At 39.7% G+C, this 15,000-nt stretch overlaps 1 protein-coding gene across 4 annotated transcripts in view; it reads left to right on the top strand.

Moving 5' to 3' along the window:
• The window catches only part of pip5k1cb (phosphatidylinositol-4-phosphate 5-kinase, type I, gamma b), a 68,252-nt gene that overhangs the window by 24,426 nt on the left and 28,826 nt on the right, over positions 1 to 15,000 (top strand). For all 4 annotated transcript variants that reach the window (XM_079612902.1, XM_079612900.1, XM_079612899.1 and 1 more), the window contains exons 2-6: positions 1,394 to 1,425; positions 1,711 to 1,803; positions 4,334 to 4,464; positions 6,512 to 6,629; positions 14,604 to 14,756. In XM_079612902.1, the coding sequence (XP_079469028.1) occupies positions 1,394 to 1,425; positions 1,711 to 1,803; positions 4,334 to 4,464; positions 6,512 to 6,629; positions 14,604 to 14,756 (527 nt within the window). The remainder of the gene's footprint in view (positions 1 to 1,393; positions 1,426 to 1,710; positions 1,804 to 4,333; positions 4,465 to 6,511; positions 6,630 to 14,603; positions 14,757 to 15,000) is intronic.

Below are 15,000 nucleotides of genomic sequence, written 5' to 3'. Positions count from 1 at the left end.
AATTGCATATAAAATGTGAAATTATCATATTTATTTCTGAGATCATAACGTGATGTCAGTGAATCAGACATGCAACTCACAGGTGCAACCGCGCATCATAGCCGCGTTAATTCCATTACCCTTCAAACTGCGCAAATTGTAATTGCGAATCGAAAATACGCCCAATGGAAACTCGTCAATTTCGCAAAAACTTTTTTTAACAAAAGGGTGTTTTTTTAGGCAATTTGGAAAAATAAATATTTAGCAGAACTGCAATGGAAACAGTTTTTGCGCATTTACAGTCACCTGACGTCGATGACGCGGTGTGTTTGGACAGAATACGAGACAAAGCTCTTTATTAAACTCATAAAAGACAAAAGAATTACGGGAATACTGGATTCTAAACCTCAAAGAAATGCCACAATCAAGACCTCGAAGCAGAAATGAGGGAGAAACACAGAAACACACACATTAATGCTTGGATAACACACACACGTCTCCTTACATTAATAATAATGGCCAGTGCGGTGACTGGGACATACATAAACTTAGCAACATCTGTTGCCATGATGTTTGGAAGGACTTATCGCGAGAGGAAAAGGTTTAGTTGCATAATATCGGTTAATGGAATCACCGTCATTTCGCAGTCGTTTTTTGTCGACATTTAGAAAAAAATCGCAAAAGTTTTGCGCAAATCTGTAATGGAGACGCACCTGATGTAACCGAGACGTCACCAGGGATGATCGTTAGTGTAAGGCCCGGCTGATCGGCCCGACTTCCGGCCATATTACTAAAAAGGACGCGTGTGTTTTTAAAAGTAATTTGGTTAAATAAGACACATTCACATACGCAATCAGGAGGTGAAAAGCAAATGTCTTGGATTATTTCCAATCTTACATTAGCACAAAACGCTCATCCATCATTAATGGAACCTTTTTTTCTGATGTTTTATAAATGTTACTGGTTTTAGAATGTTCAGAGAACATTCAAAAGTAACATTCCCATAATGTTTGAAGAATGATCAAATGGAATGTTGGTACAACATAAAAACTGGATGTTTTGAACACTCCGAGAACATTCAAAAGTAACATTCCATTAATATTTAAACGTTAAAATTGAATGTTTCTGTAATGTTTGCATAACCAAGATTTTTTTGTTGTTGTTTTTTAAATGTTCAATGAACATTCGTAAAAAAAAAAATCATAGCTTAATGGCAAAATGTTCTAAGGAAATATATTTTTAATGAGGTTATAGTTTTTAAAACAAAGCGTTCTGAACATTTTCTCAGACTTTTATGTGGTTTAAATGAATCTTTTATTGTTTTATTAGCAAAGACGTTTACCTGTATTTAATTACATTTATTAACTATATGGGATTCTTGTCATAAAGTCTCTCTCTTGCTGTGTCGTTTCAGACGCTGCTCTTAAGAAGACCCACTTAACCGAGGTGAGCATCATTTATCATCCATACATCATCATAAAACTACAATTTTACTGCATGCAATCTTGAGAAGAGTTAAACGCTTAAGTGTTTCATTTTAGAGGAATATGTTATTGATCTGAGGTTTCAGAAATGAATGAGATTTAGTGTTAAAACTCCTCCTGAGAAATGTAAATAGCTCCAGATCACACAGTAAGAGTATTGTGGATAGCAGCTCAGATGATCTGTCTCTGAGAGATCCTCATCAGTGTGTGTGTGTGTGTGTGTGTGTGTGTGTGTGTGTCTCCTCAGATGCCGTCTTCCTCGTCTCAGCCCATCTCTGGCCTCGAGAAGAAGATCGGCCACAGGAGAGTCGATGCGTCCGGCGAGACCACGTACAAGAAGGTACGTCTCAGTCACAGCCTCAGTCACAGTCTCAGTCACAGTCACAGTCTCAGTCTCAGTCTCAGTCACAGTCTCAGTCACAATCTCAGTCACAGTCTCAGTATCAGTCTCAGTCACAGTCTCAGTCACAGTCACAGTCTCAGTCACAGTCTCAGTCACAGTCTCAGTCACAATCTCAGTCACAGTCTCAGTCTCAGTATCAGTCACAGACTCAGTCTCAGTCTCAGTCTCAGTCTCAGTCACAGTCACAGTCAGTCACAGTCTAAGTCACAGTCTCAGTCACAGTCTCAGTATCAGTCACAGACTCAGTCTCAGTCACAGTCACAGTCACAGTCAGTCACAGTCTAAGTCTCAGTCACAGTTACAGTCAGTCTCAGTCACAGTTACAGTCTCAGTCACAGTTACAGTCAGTCTCAGTCACAGTCTCAGTCACAGTCACAGTCTCAGTCACAGTCTCAGTCACAGTCTCAGTCACAGTCTCAGTATCAGTCACAGACTCAGTCTCAGTCACAGTCACAGTCACAGACTCAGTCTCAGTCACAGTCAGTCACAGTCTAAGTCACAGTCTCAGTCACAGTTACAGTCAGTCTCAGTCACAGTTACAGTCTCAGTCACAGTTACAGTCAGTCTCAGTCTCAGTCACAGTCTCAGTCACAGCCTCAGTCACAGTCACAGTCTCAGTCACAGTCTCAGTCACAGTCACAGTCTCAGTCTCAGTCACAGTCTCAGTCACAATCTCAGACTCAGTCTCAGTCACAGTCACAGTCACAGTCACAGTCAGTCACAGTCTAAGTCACAGTCTCAGTCACAGTTACAGTCAGTCTCAGTCACAATCTCAGTATCAGTCTCAGTCACAGTCACAGTCAGTCACAGTCTAAGTCACAGTCTCAGTCACAGTTACAGTCTCAGTCACAGTTACAGTCAGTCTCAGTCACAGTTACAGTCACTCTCAGTCACAGTTACAGTCAGTCACAGTTACAGTCTCAGTCACAGTTACAGTCAGTCTCAGTCACAGTCACAGTTACAGTCAGTCTCAGTCACAGTTACAGTCAGTCTCAGTCACAGTTACAGTCTCAGTCACAGTTACAGTCAGTCTCAGTCACAGTTACAGTCTCAGTCACAGTTACAGTCAGTCTCAGTCACAGTTACAGTCAGTCTCAGTCTCAGTCACAGTTACAGTCAGTCTCAGTCACAGTTACAGTCTCAGTCTCAGTCACAGTTACAGTCTCAGTCACAGTTACAGTCAGTCTCAGTCTCAGTCACAGTCACAGTTACAGTCAGTCTCAGTCTCAGTCACAGTTACAGTCACAGTTACAGTTACAGTCAGTCTTAGTCTCCGTCACAGTCTCAGTCACAGTCTCAGTCACAGTTACAGTCAGTCACAGTCTCAGTCAGTCTCAGTCACAGTCACAGTTACAGTCTCAGTCTCAGTCACAGTCACAGTCACAGTTATGCCTTCTGTACACCTAAAGACTTTGAAAAGATTTAGAAAAGACTTTATAAGATTATCAGCTCACATCTAAAGACTTGGTTTCACAGACTCACAGTCTCAGACTAAAGATTTTACAAACACTGAATCTTGTAGTGACACTATTTACAAGACTACAACTAATTTTTTCCTCCATTCAAATAGGCATTTTTGTGCATATTTTTTGTTTGATGAGTAAAAATATGTTAATTTATATTGTTTAATTACAATAAATCACTTTCTTTTCCAGGAATGAAAAAAATCAAATTAGACATTGTTATGTGAACATCTCTTAATAAAGAGTTGACTATTTAATGGGATGACCTAACTTTTTCACATGACTGTATATGGGGGTTATGAATCTATAGCCTATCATTATATGATGAGAACAATAGTTTGAACTAAATGTCTTGAAAGGGTATCATTTTAAATGCAGGCATGTCGATGGCTTCGGCAATATCGGTCCACTTCTTTTCTTTTTCCACTCTGTCGTGGTATAAATGGCCGTTTACATCAAAAAGACACGGCTGCTCTGCCCACAGCTCGACAAGGCGCTCCTCTTTATCCACGGTCCATTTTCGCCTACTTGGCGCTCGTTGTGTTTCCACGTCCGTCGACACGTTTCTTTGTTGTGACTGATGGCTTCCTGTTTCCGGTTTTCTGAGAACAAATGTATTGGTTGTTGATTGTTTTACGTCACTATGACTACGGTAGGACTTGCGATAATATCAAACATGTTTGATATGAAAGACTAGAGAAAGACTGGCATAAATCGGGTCGCCGACTGCAGATTATCACCTCACATTTAACAATCGAGACGACGGGAGCGCGCCGAGACTCCAGTAAGATTCCTAAAGACTGCCGGTCTTTAGTCTGGGACTGTGAAAAGTTCTTGCTTTCCCTGGGAATCGAACCCATGACCTTGGCGTCGCAAGCGCCCGCGCCAGCGCTCTACTGTTTGAGCTCCAGGAAAGCTTGTTCTTGTATCGTTCCTCCCGATATCCAGTGATTTAGTGTGATGTTTAACTGGTGTCAGAGAGTCTGAGTGTCGTGTGTCTTCAGACGACCTCGTCTGCCCTGAAAGGAGCCATTCAGCTGGGCATCGGATACACCGTGGGGAACCTGAGCTCCAAACCCGAGCGGGACGTCCTCATGCAAGACTTCTACGTGGTGGAGAGCATCTTCTTCCCCAGGTCTGTCTGAGAAAGGCCGCTGTTTGCAAAGTGCTTACACACAATCTCTGAAACAATGGCTCCATTTCTTGAAACTCTACACACAAAAACACACACACAACACGCCAAACATCTCTTGCTAAAGCAAACGCTTCTTTCAAAACTATTTAAGCTCTTCCAAAAATTGTGTTTTTGCGTAGCAACTCTACACACAAACATCAGTAATTCAACTTAAAAGGTGAAACTAATATATTATATAGACTCATTACATGCAAAGTGAGATATTTCAAGCCTTTATTTGTTATAATTTGGATGATTATGGCTTACAGCTTATGAAAAATCCAAATTCAAAATAAGAATATTGTGAAAAGGTTTTCATAAGCTGTAAGCCATAATCATCAAAATTATAACAAATAAAGGCTTGAAATATCTCACTTTGTCTATATAATATATTAGGTTCACCTTTTAAGTTGAATTACTGAAATAAATGAACTTTTGCACCATATTCAAATTTTTCCAGTTTCACCTGTATATATATATATATACATATACATATACACTGAGTATGCATACAAGCCAAGTCAAAAAGTCACATTTATTTCTAAAGCGTTTTGTGTGTGTGTGTGTGTGTGTGCGTGTGTGTATATACACATATAAATACTGTATATACATATAGTATGTAAATATATATTCACATAAATATATATAAATATATATTTACACTATAAACAAAAATTCAAAAGGGTAAAAATTATTTTAAAAAAATCAAAACCCTGAGTTTTGAAGTGATCAGTTTATGTACAAGTGTTTTCACACATGATCATCGGGAAATAATTGTGGCATTTAAATGGCAGTGCTTCTCAAATAAAACAAAAGAGCTGCTAGTTTTGAGTGATCGAGAACAGTGTTTAGAGTTTTGCAAAAAGTTTAATTTACAATAGCAAACTGAGTGTAAAGCATATAATGAGCTTGTAAACACTGTAAACCGTCTCTTCACACGGTAAAAAAAGCTTTTCTTACTTAGAATTTTTGTCTTGTTTCCAGTCCAAATATCTAAAAAAATCTTAAATTAAGATGCATTTACTAGATGAGTAAAATACCATAAGATATTATGTTTTGTTTTCTGGGGAAATAAATAAAAATTAAGTGAGTTTTTGCTTAAATTTTTTTATATTGTTTCTGTTTGAATTAAAATTATTTTTCTTACCCCATTGGTAGATAATTTAAGTATAAAAGTATATACTTAAAATATAGTATATACTATATATATATAGATATATATACAATTGTAGTATATACTTCAAATATAGTATATACTATATATATATAGATATATATACAATTGTAGTATATACTTCAAATATAGTATATACTATATATATATATATATACAATTGTAGTATATACTTCAAATATAGTATATACTATATTTGAAGTATATACTACAATTGTATATATATATATACACATATATATACAATTGTAGTATATACTTCAAATATAGTATATACTATATATATATACAATTGTAGTATATATATACAATTGTAGTATATACTTCAAATATAGTATATACTATATATATATATATATATTTATACAATTGTAGTATATACTTCAAATATAGTATATACTATATATATACAATTGTAGTATATACTTCAAATATAGTATATACTATATATATATATATACATATATATACAATTGTAGTATATACTTGAAGTATATACTACAAAAAAATTATAGTATATCTCACTATAGTGTTGCCTTGGCTTTTGGCTTGTTAGTTGGGGACATTTAATATTCAACAATATTATTGATCATTGACGATGACGATGACACAATTGTCTTCTAGAAACAAACTTTGTTGTTTTATTTTCATGTTATCACTGTAAAGCTGCTTTGATACAATCTGTATTGTAAAAAGCTCTATATAAATAAAGCTGACTTGACTAGTATAACCAGTGCTTTTGGTAGCAGTGACATGTGATGCGATGTCATCCTGAGCATCAATGAAATGATTCGGATGTCATGTGACGTCCTCCGTGTCTCTGTTTTCTCCCAGTGAAGGCAGTAATCTGACGCCGGCGCATCACTATCCAGACTTCAGGTTTAAGACATACGCTCCGGTGGCGTTCCGCTACTTCAGAGAGCTCTTCGGCATCCGACCCGACGACTATCTGGTGAGACGCGTCACACACACACTCATCAAAACACACTGCCTTCGACACGTTCAGGGGTGTGGTTCCCGAAAGCATCGTTAGCCACTGTATCCCAATGTATCCCAGCAAGCAATTTTGCGTTAAAAAGACGTATAATAGCCGTCTAAACAGCCCAGACGTCTAGGCTAAAACAAGGAATGTTTTTAATTTAAGGCGAGACACTAGGTGAATTGGGTAAAAATTTTAACTAGCAGATATCACCATGAAACTTTCCCAGTTGGTTACCTACATTAAGATGAGAAAAAAATGTATTACAAGTTTTCTGTAATTTAATGTTTAAATATGCAAATTAGGCAATATCTAATTAAATATGCGATAATTTGCATATATTTAAAAAAACGAAATCTGAGTAGGCCTATTGGATAAAGCCAGGTTCAAAATTATTTTTTCATTGTGTTCACATATTAGATGGGAAAGAAATTACAGAGGGATTTATGGATATCTACTTTTGTTGTAAATCAGAATATACTGTCAATAGCCTTAAAAAAATAAAAGATTTTCGCCATGTTTTTTGGAATAAAATGTTCTATAAATCAGGCTAGGAATAATATATTTACAAATCCCTCTGTAAATGTCTTCATAATATAACTATGCACAAGACTGGAGGGTTTGGTGTGTATCGGTGCGACTGAAGTGGAGATTTCAGACTTGAAGAATGAGAGAAAAGCCATTTTGAGAAAACGGGCTTTAAAGATTTATCATCAGCCAATGAGATTGTGCATTCAGCCCTTTTACTGTCACGATTGGCTGCTGATAAAAAGGAAATGACCATATTTGGACCCGACAGCATTGTACAGGAGAGAGAGAGCGGTGTGTGTGATGACGGCGATGACAGAGATGTTGATTTATAACGCCAACTTTTGTTGAATTTATGAGAAATCTACAGACGCAAATAGACACAGTTAGTAAAATAAAGACCTAAATGTGTATTTTGGACTTTTTTTCACCACAAGTCTGAAAGAAGACATGTTAATGAAGACAAATATCACAAAATCTCAAAATTGACCAGTGAAAAAACAACAATGTTTTTGCCTGCCGTGTCTCGACTTAATAGACGTCTAAACCATAGACCAAGAATAGACTACACTCTAAAAAATGCTGGGTTGTTTTAACCCAATTTTGGGTCAAATATGGACAACCCCAGCCATTGGGTTACATTTTTAAATTGCATTTTTGATCCAACGTTTGGGTTTGTCCATATTTGACCCAAAATTGGGTTAAAACAACCCAACATTTTTTAGAGTGTAGTCATCAATTAGATAAAGAAATGAAATGAGTGAATAAATGAAACCAAACGCCTTGTAATCACGGTTTACTTTGATGGAATATCATCTCGCAAGTTATTTTGGCAAAAATGACATGTAACCAAATTCGAGGTTATTTTGTCTATAAGTGTGTTACTCACAGCCGGACTATATCGGGTCTATAGTTAACCGAGACTCTGAGATGACGGATATTGCTGGCTGGGATTCGCAAACAGCATCGCAGAGTTGTGTGTGTGTGAGCGACAGATCTCGACTTGTGGTTAAAAGAAGAGTTTCTAGTTAGCAAGACATGTGGACTCAATAAATCTTTATCTTACAAAATAAGCAATCTGACATTCAGTGTAATCTATATCTATTATTTATAATACATACAATTACGTCTTTTAGTTTGTCAAGAGATTTAAAGCACAGTTTTTGAAGCGTGCGCATGTGTGAACGAGCTCTAGTGCGTGAGAACGAATCTATGATTGAATCTGGAAATAAAGCAAAATAACTGAGAGAAATGTGAAATATTCCTCAGATGCCATATCCATAATTTATAGCAAAGCATCTAGCAATAATTCGATCTCAAACAGATTCATTAAAAGAAGTTATTACTGGTTTCGGGAAACAGTCGTGACTCGCTAGTTGGTTTCTTCAACTCCGTTAAAGGGTTAGTTCACCCAAAAATGACAATTCGGTCAGTGCGAGAATAATTTTTGTGTGCAAAAAAATCCCAAAATAAGGACTTTATTCAGTTCTTGATGTTCTTCAGTGTGTTCCTCTGAGTGAGTTCACGTAGTGTAACAGCGCAGCGCTTCTGGTGTGTACGTCAGAACGGAGGCTCACTATTGGCCGACGCTGGTCATGTGTGTGATGCTGGCCAATAGTGATCCTCCGTTCTGACGAAGCGCTGCGCTGTTTAGAGGATGGATACCCGATGGGCCGGGTTCGGTCAGATATTTAGAATTGATGTTCGGCTCGGACTCGGTCACATCAGCACGAATATAGGTAGCCAATGTGCCTGATGCTTTCACTTGATGCAAACATACATTTTTGTGATTAAAATACATGTAAAATATTACCATAACATCTGTCTTCCTGTGTGCGGAAATTTGTTTATGTAGCCATGACAACGAAACACGTGCATGCGCGCCTGTGTTACGTGCGCTTGTTGCTCCGCGCGTGCCGATGCGCTCATCTGTGGACATTTCCGAATGCCTTCCTACAGTTGCTTAATAAAAGCGGCTTTCCACACAAACAAACGTACTTGATAAACTTAAAGGTTGGGTAGGTCAGAATTGTCTAAAGAACTTTTTTTCAAATTTGTTTAAACTGTCTTTATATACCAATACATAATTAAAATGTAAGTACTTTGAAAAAAAGAGTATAAAAACTGAGTGACTCTAGTGTATTTAATCTTCAATAAACACAGCTCATTAATTCCATTCACTCCCACCTAAAAACGGGTGCGCGACTGCGCGCATGTGGGCGGAGCCAGTAATAGCGGCGGTAGTCATGGCGACGGAGAGTGACAGTCGCGCAAGCCAATTACTTGTTTCGTCCCGGTAGGAATTAATGAGCTGTGTTTTTTGAAGATTAAATACACTATAGTCACTCAATTTGTATACTCTCTTTTTCAAAGTACTTACATTTTAATTATGTATTGGTATATAAAGACAGTTTAAGCCAATTTGAAAAAAAGTTATTTAGACAATTCTTACCTACCCAACCTTTAAGGTTGAGCCGCTGTAGTCACTCAGACTATTTTAAACATCGTCTTTACTAACTTTCTGGGCCGGCAAGTTTCAATTACAACAGAAGCCTATGGAGGAGTGAGACAGCGCTCAGATTTAATCACAAATATCTTCATTTGTGTTCTGAAGATAAAGGAAAGTCTGACGGGGAACAACATGAGGAAGAGTCATTACTGACAGAGTTTATATGTCTGGGTGAACTAACACTTTAAGCAGCGAGTTACGGCGTTGTGCGGGAAACACACCCCAGATTGAGTTCTGTAGCTGTAAAAATGATGTGCAGATGCTGAGGTTTATTTGTGAATGTGTGAACATATCCCAGAAGAAAATATTATTCCTCAGAGGTCGCTTTTTCATAACTCCACAGATCTCATTTATGTTTCATTGAAGTATGAAAGTTGCACATTTAACTTCTTTAGGGAATATCGGATACATTGAAAATGTATTTTTCAGGATTCTTTGAGGAATAGAAAGTTCTAAAGAACAGCATTTATTTGAAATATAATCATTTGTAACATTATTAATGTCTTTACTGTCTCTTTTGATCAATTTAATGTGTCCTTGCTGCATATAAGTAATAATTTTTTTTAAAAATAAATTAAAAAATCTTACTGACCCCAATCTTTTAAACACATGTGTATGTTTGAATACAATATAATTATTAATAATTTTCACTTTAAAAAATAAGTAGTATGCAATCTTGATCCATTTGTCTTTATTTTACTAATTTGATGTTTTACTAATATAAATCTTTTTTGCTTTGAATCACATGGTGTAATGTTCATATTGGAGCTGAGGAATAGAAAGTTCTAAAGAACAGCATTTATTTGAAATATAATCATTTGTAACATTATTAATGTCTTTACTGTCACTTTTGATCAATTTAATGCGTCATTGCTGCATATAAGTAATAATTTACTTTATTTTTTAATAAAAAAACTTGTGTATGTTTGAATAAAATATAATTATTAATAATTTTCACTTTAAAAAAATAATTAGTACTCAATCTTGATCCATTTTACTAATAAAGTAAAGTAAATACTAATATAAACTTTTTTGCTTTGAATCACATGGTGTAATGTTCATATTGGAGCTGAACGGTTTGGATCTTAACTCTTGAGGGTGAAGAGTTCATGTAGGGCAGAGCTGAGGCTCATGGGAAGGTTAATGCGTCATTATGATGTGAGAGTCTGGAGCTTAAATGAAACCTAAACGTATTAGCTGTGTGAAAGCACATGGACACTTTCTAAGCCTATGGCCCACACACACACACACAGACACACACACACTTACACATGCACACACACGTCTAGTTCACTATCTCTGTGAGGACTCTCCATAGGCGTAATGTTTTTTTACTGTACAAACTGTATATTCTCTCCCCTTACACACAACCCCTAAACCTACTCATCACACACACACACACACACACACACACACACACACACTAACCCGACCCCTAAACCTACTCATCACACACACACGCACACACACACTAACCCGACCCCTAAACCTACTCATCACACACACACACACACACTAACCCGACCCCTAAACCTACTCATCACACACACACGCACACACACACTAACCCGACCCCTAAACCTACTCATCACACACACACACACACACTAACCCGACCCCTAAACCTACTCATCACACACACACGCACACACACACTAACCCGACCCCTAAACCTACTCATCACACACACACGCACACACACACTAACCCGACCCCTAAACCTACTCATCACACACACACGCACACACACACTAACCCGACCCCTAAACCTACTCATCACACACACACGCACACACACACTAACCCGACCCCTAAACCTACTCATCACACACACACGCACACACACACTAACCCGACCCCTAAACCTACTCATCACACACACACGCACACACACACTAACCCGACCCCTAAACCTACTCATCACACACACACACACACACGCACACACACACTAACCCGACCCCTAAACCTACTCATCACACACACACACACACACACACTTACCCGACCCCTAAACCTACTCATCACACACACACACACACACACGCACACACACACACACTAACCCGACCCCTAAACCTACTCATCACACACACGCACACACACACACACACACACACACTAACCCGACCCCTAAACCTACTCATCACACACACACACGCACGCACACACACGTCTAGTTCACTATCTCTGTGAGGACTCTCCATAGACGTAATGGTTTTTATACTGTACAAACTGTATATTCTCTCCCCTTCACTAACACGACCCCTAAACCTACTCATCACACACACACACACGCACACACACACACACACACTAACCCGACCCCTAAACCTACTCATCACACACACACACGCACGCACACACACACACACACACACACTAACCCGACCCCTAAACCTACTCATCACACACACACACACTTACCCGACCCCTAAACCTACTCATCACACACACACACACGACCCCAAAACCTACTCATCACACACACACACAAACGCACGCACACACACATACACGCACACACACACACACACACAAACTCACTCACTCACACACACACACACATACTAACCCGACACCTAAACCTACTCATCACACACACACACACTTACCCGACCCCTAAACCTACTCATCACACACACACACACACACGCACGCACACACACACACTAACCCGACCCCTAAACCTACTCATCACACACACACATTCACACGACCCCAAAACCTACTCATCACACACACACACACACGCACACACACACACACACACACAAACTCACTCACTCACACACACATACTAACCCGACCCCTAAACCTACTCATCACACACACACACACACACACACAACCCCAAAACCTACTCAACACGCACACACATGCACACATACAAACTCACTCACTCTCACAGACACACACACACTAACCCAACCCCTAAACCTTCTCATCACACACACACACACACTCACACACTAACCTGACCCTTTAACCTACCCATCACACACACACACACTAACCCGACCCCTAAACCTACTCATCACACACACACACACACACACACACACACACTAACCCGACCCCTAAACCTACTCATCACACACACACACACACACACACACACTAACCCGACCCCTAAACCTACTCATTACACACACACACACACACTAACCCGACCCGACCCCTAAACCTACTCAACACACACACACACACACACTAACCCGACCCCTAAACCTACTCATCACACACACACACACACACACTAACCCGACCCGACCCCTAAACCTACTCAACACACACACACACACACACTAACCCGACCCCTAAACCTACTCATCACACACACACACACACACACACTAACCCGACCCGACCCCTAAACCTACTCAACACACACACACACACACACACACTAACCCGACCCCTAAACCTACTCATCACACACACACACACACACTAACCCGACCCGACCCCTAAACCTACTCAACACACACACACACACACACACACTAACCCGACCCCTAAACCTACTCATCACACACACACGCACACACACACTAACCCGACCCCTAAACCTACTCATCACACACACACGCACACACACACTAACCCGACCCCTAAACCTACTCATCACACACACACACACACACTAACCCGACCCGACCCCTAAACCTACTCAACACACACACACACACACACACACTAACCCGACCCCTAAACCTACTCAACACACACACACACACACACTAACCCGACCCCTAAACCTACTCAACACACACACACACACACACACACTAACCCGACCCCTAAACCTACTCATCACACACACGCACACACACACTAACCCGACCCCTAAACCTACTCATCACACACACACACACACACACTAACCCGACCCCTAAACCTACTCATCACACACACACGCACACACACACTAACCCGACCCCTAAACCTACTCATCACACACACACGCACACACACACTAACCCGACCCCTAAACCTACTCATCACACACACACGCACACACACACTAACCCGACCCCTAAACCTACTCATCACACACACACGCACACACACACTAACCCGACCCCTAAACCTACTCATCACACACACACACGCACGCACACACACGTCTAGTTCACTATCTCTGTGAGGACTCTCCATAGACGTAATGGTTTTTATACTGTACAAACTGTATATTCTCTCCCCTTCACTAACACGACCCCTAAACCTACTCATTACACACACACACACACACTAACCCGACCCGACCCCTAAACCTACTCAACACACACACACACACACACTAACCCGACCCCTAAACCTACTCATCACACACACACACACACTAACCCGACCCGACCCCTAAACCTACTCAACACACACACACACACACACACACTAACCCGACCCCTAAACCTACTCATCACACACACACACACACACACACTAACCCGACCCGACCCCTAAACCTACTCAACACACACACACACACACACACACTAACCCGACCCCTAAACCTACTCATCACACACACACACACACACTAACCCGACCCGACCCCTAAACCTACTCAACACACACACACACACACACACACTAACCCGACCCCTAAACCTACTCATCACACACACACACACACACACTAACCCGACCCCTAAACCTACTCATCACACATGCACGCACACGCAACCTGAGACAGATGGTGATTAGCACACTAATACTTTCCTTTCTAAGCACTTGAAACAACAGATATCGTGTGTGTGTATGTGTTAATATAAACAACAATACAAAGCTCCAAAAAACATAAAAGTATGACTATATCACGTCCCATCAAGTGCTCAATAACCGTTCATCAGAATAAATGCAGCGTCCTCTGACGTCCCGCTGTCTCTCTCTCTCTGTGTCTGCAGTATTCTCTCTGCAATGAACCCTTAATCGAGCTCTCAAACCCCGGTGCCAGCGGCTCTATTTTCTACGTCACTCGAGACGATGAATTCATCCTCAAAACCGTCATGCACAAAGAGGCCGAGTTCCTGCAGAAGCTGCTTCCCGGATACTATATGGTGAGTCTGGAGAACATATCCATCCGAAATAGTGTGCAATACAGCTATAATATATATATATATAATATATGTAATATATATATACTGGTGAAACTGGAAAAATGAGAATATGGTGCAAAAGTTCATTTATTTCAGTAATTCAACTTAAAAGGTGAAACTAATATATTATATAGACTCATTACATGTAAAGTGAGATATTTCAAGCCTTTATTTGTTATAATTTTGATGATTATGGCTTACAGCT

Source organism: Phoxinus phoxinus (genome assembly GCF_949152265.1).
Source record: "Phoxinus phoxinus genome assembly, chromosome: 5".
Taxonomy (NCBI): Eukaryota; Metazoa; Chordata; class Actinopteri; order Cypriniformes; family Leuciscidae; genus Phoxinus; species Phoxinus phoxinus.
The sequence above is the reverse complement of the archived record's forward strand: the minus strand, read 5'-3'. Positions and strand labels throughout refer to the sequence as shown.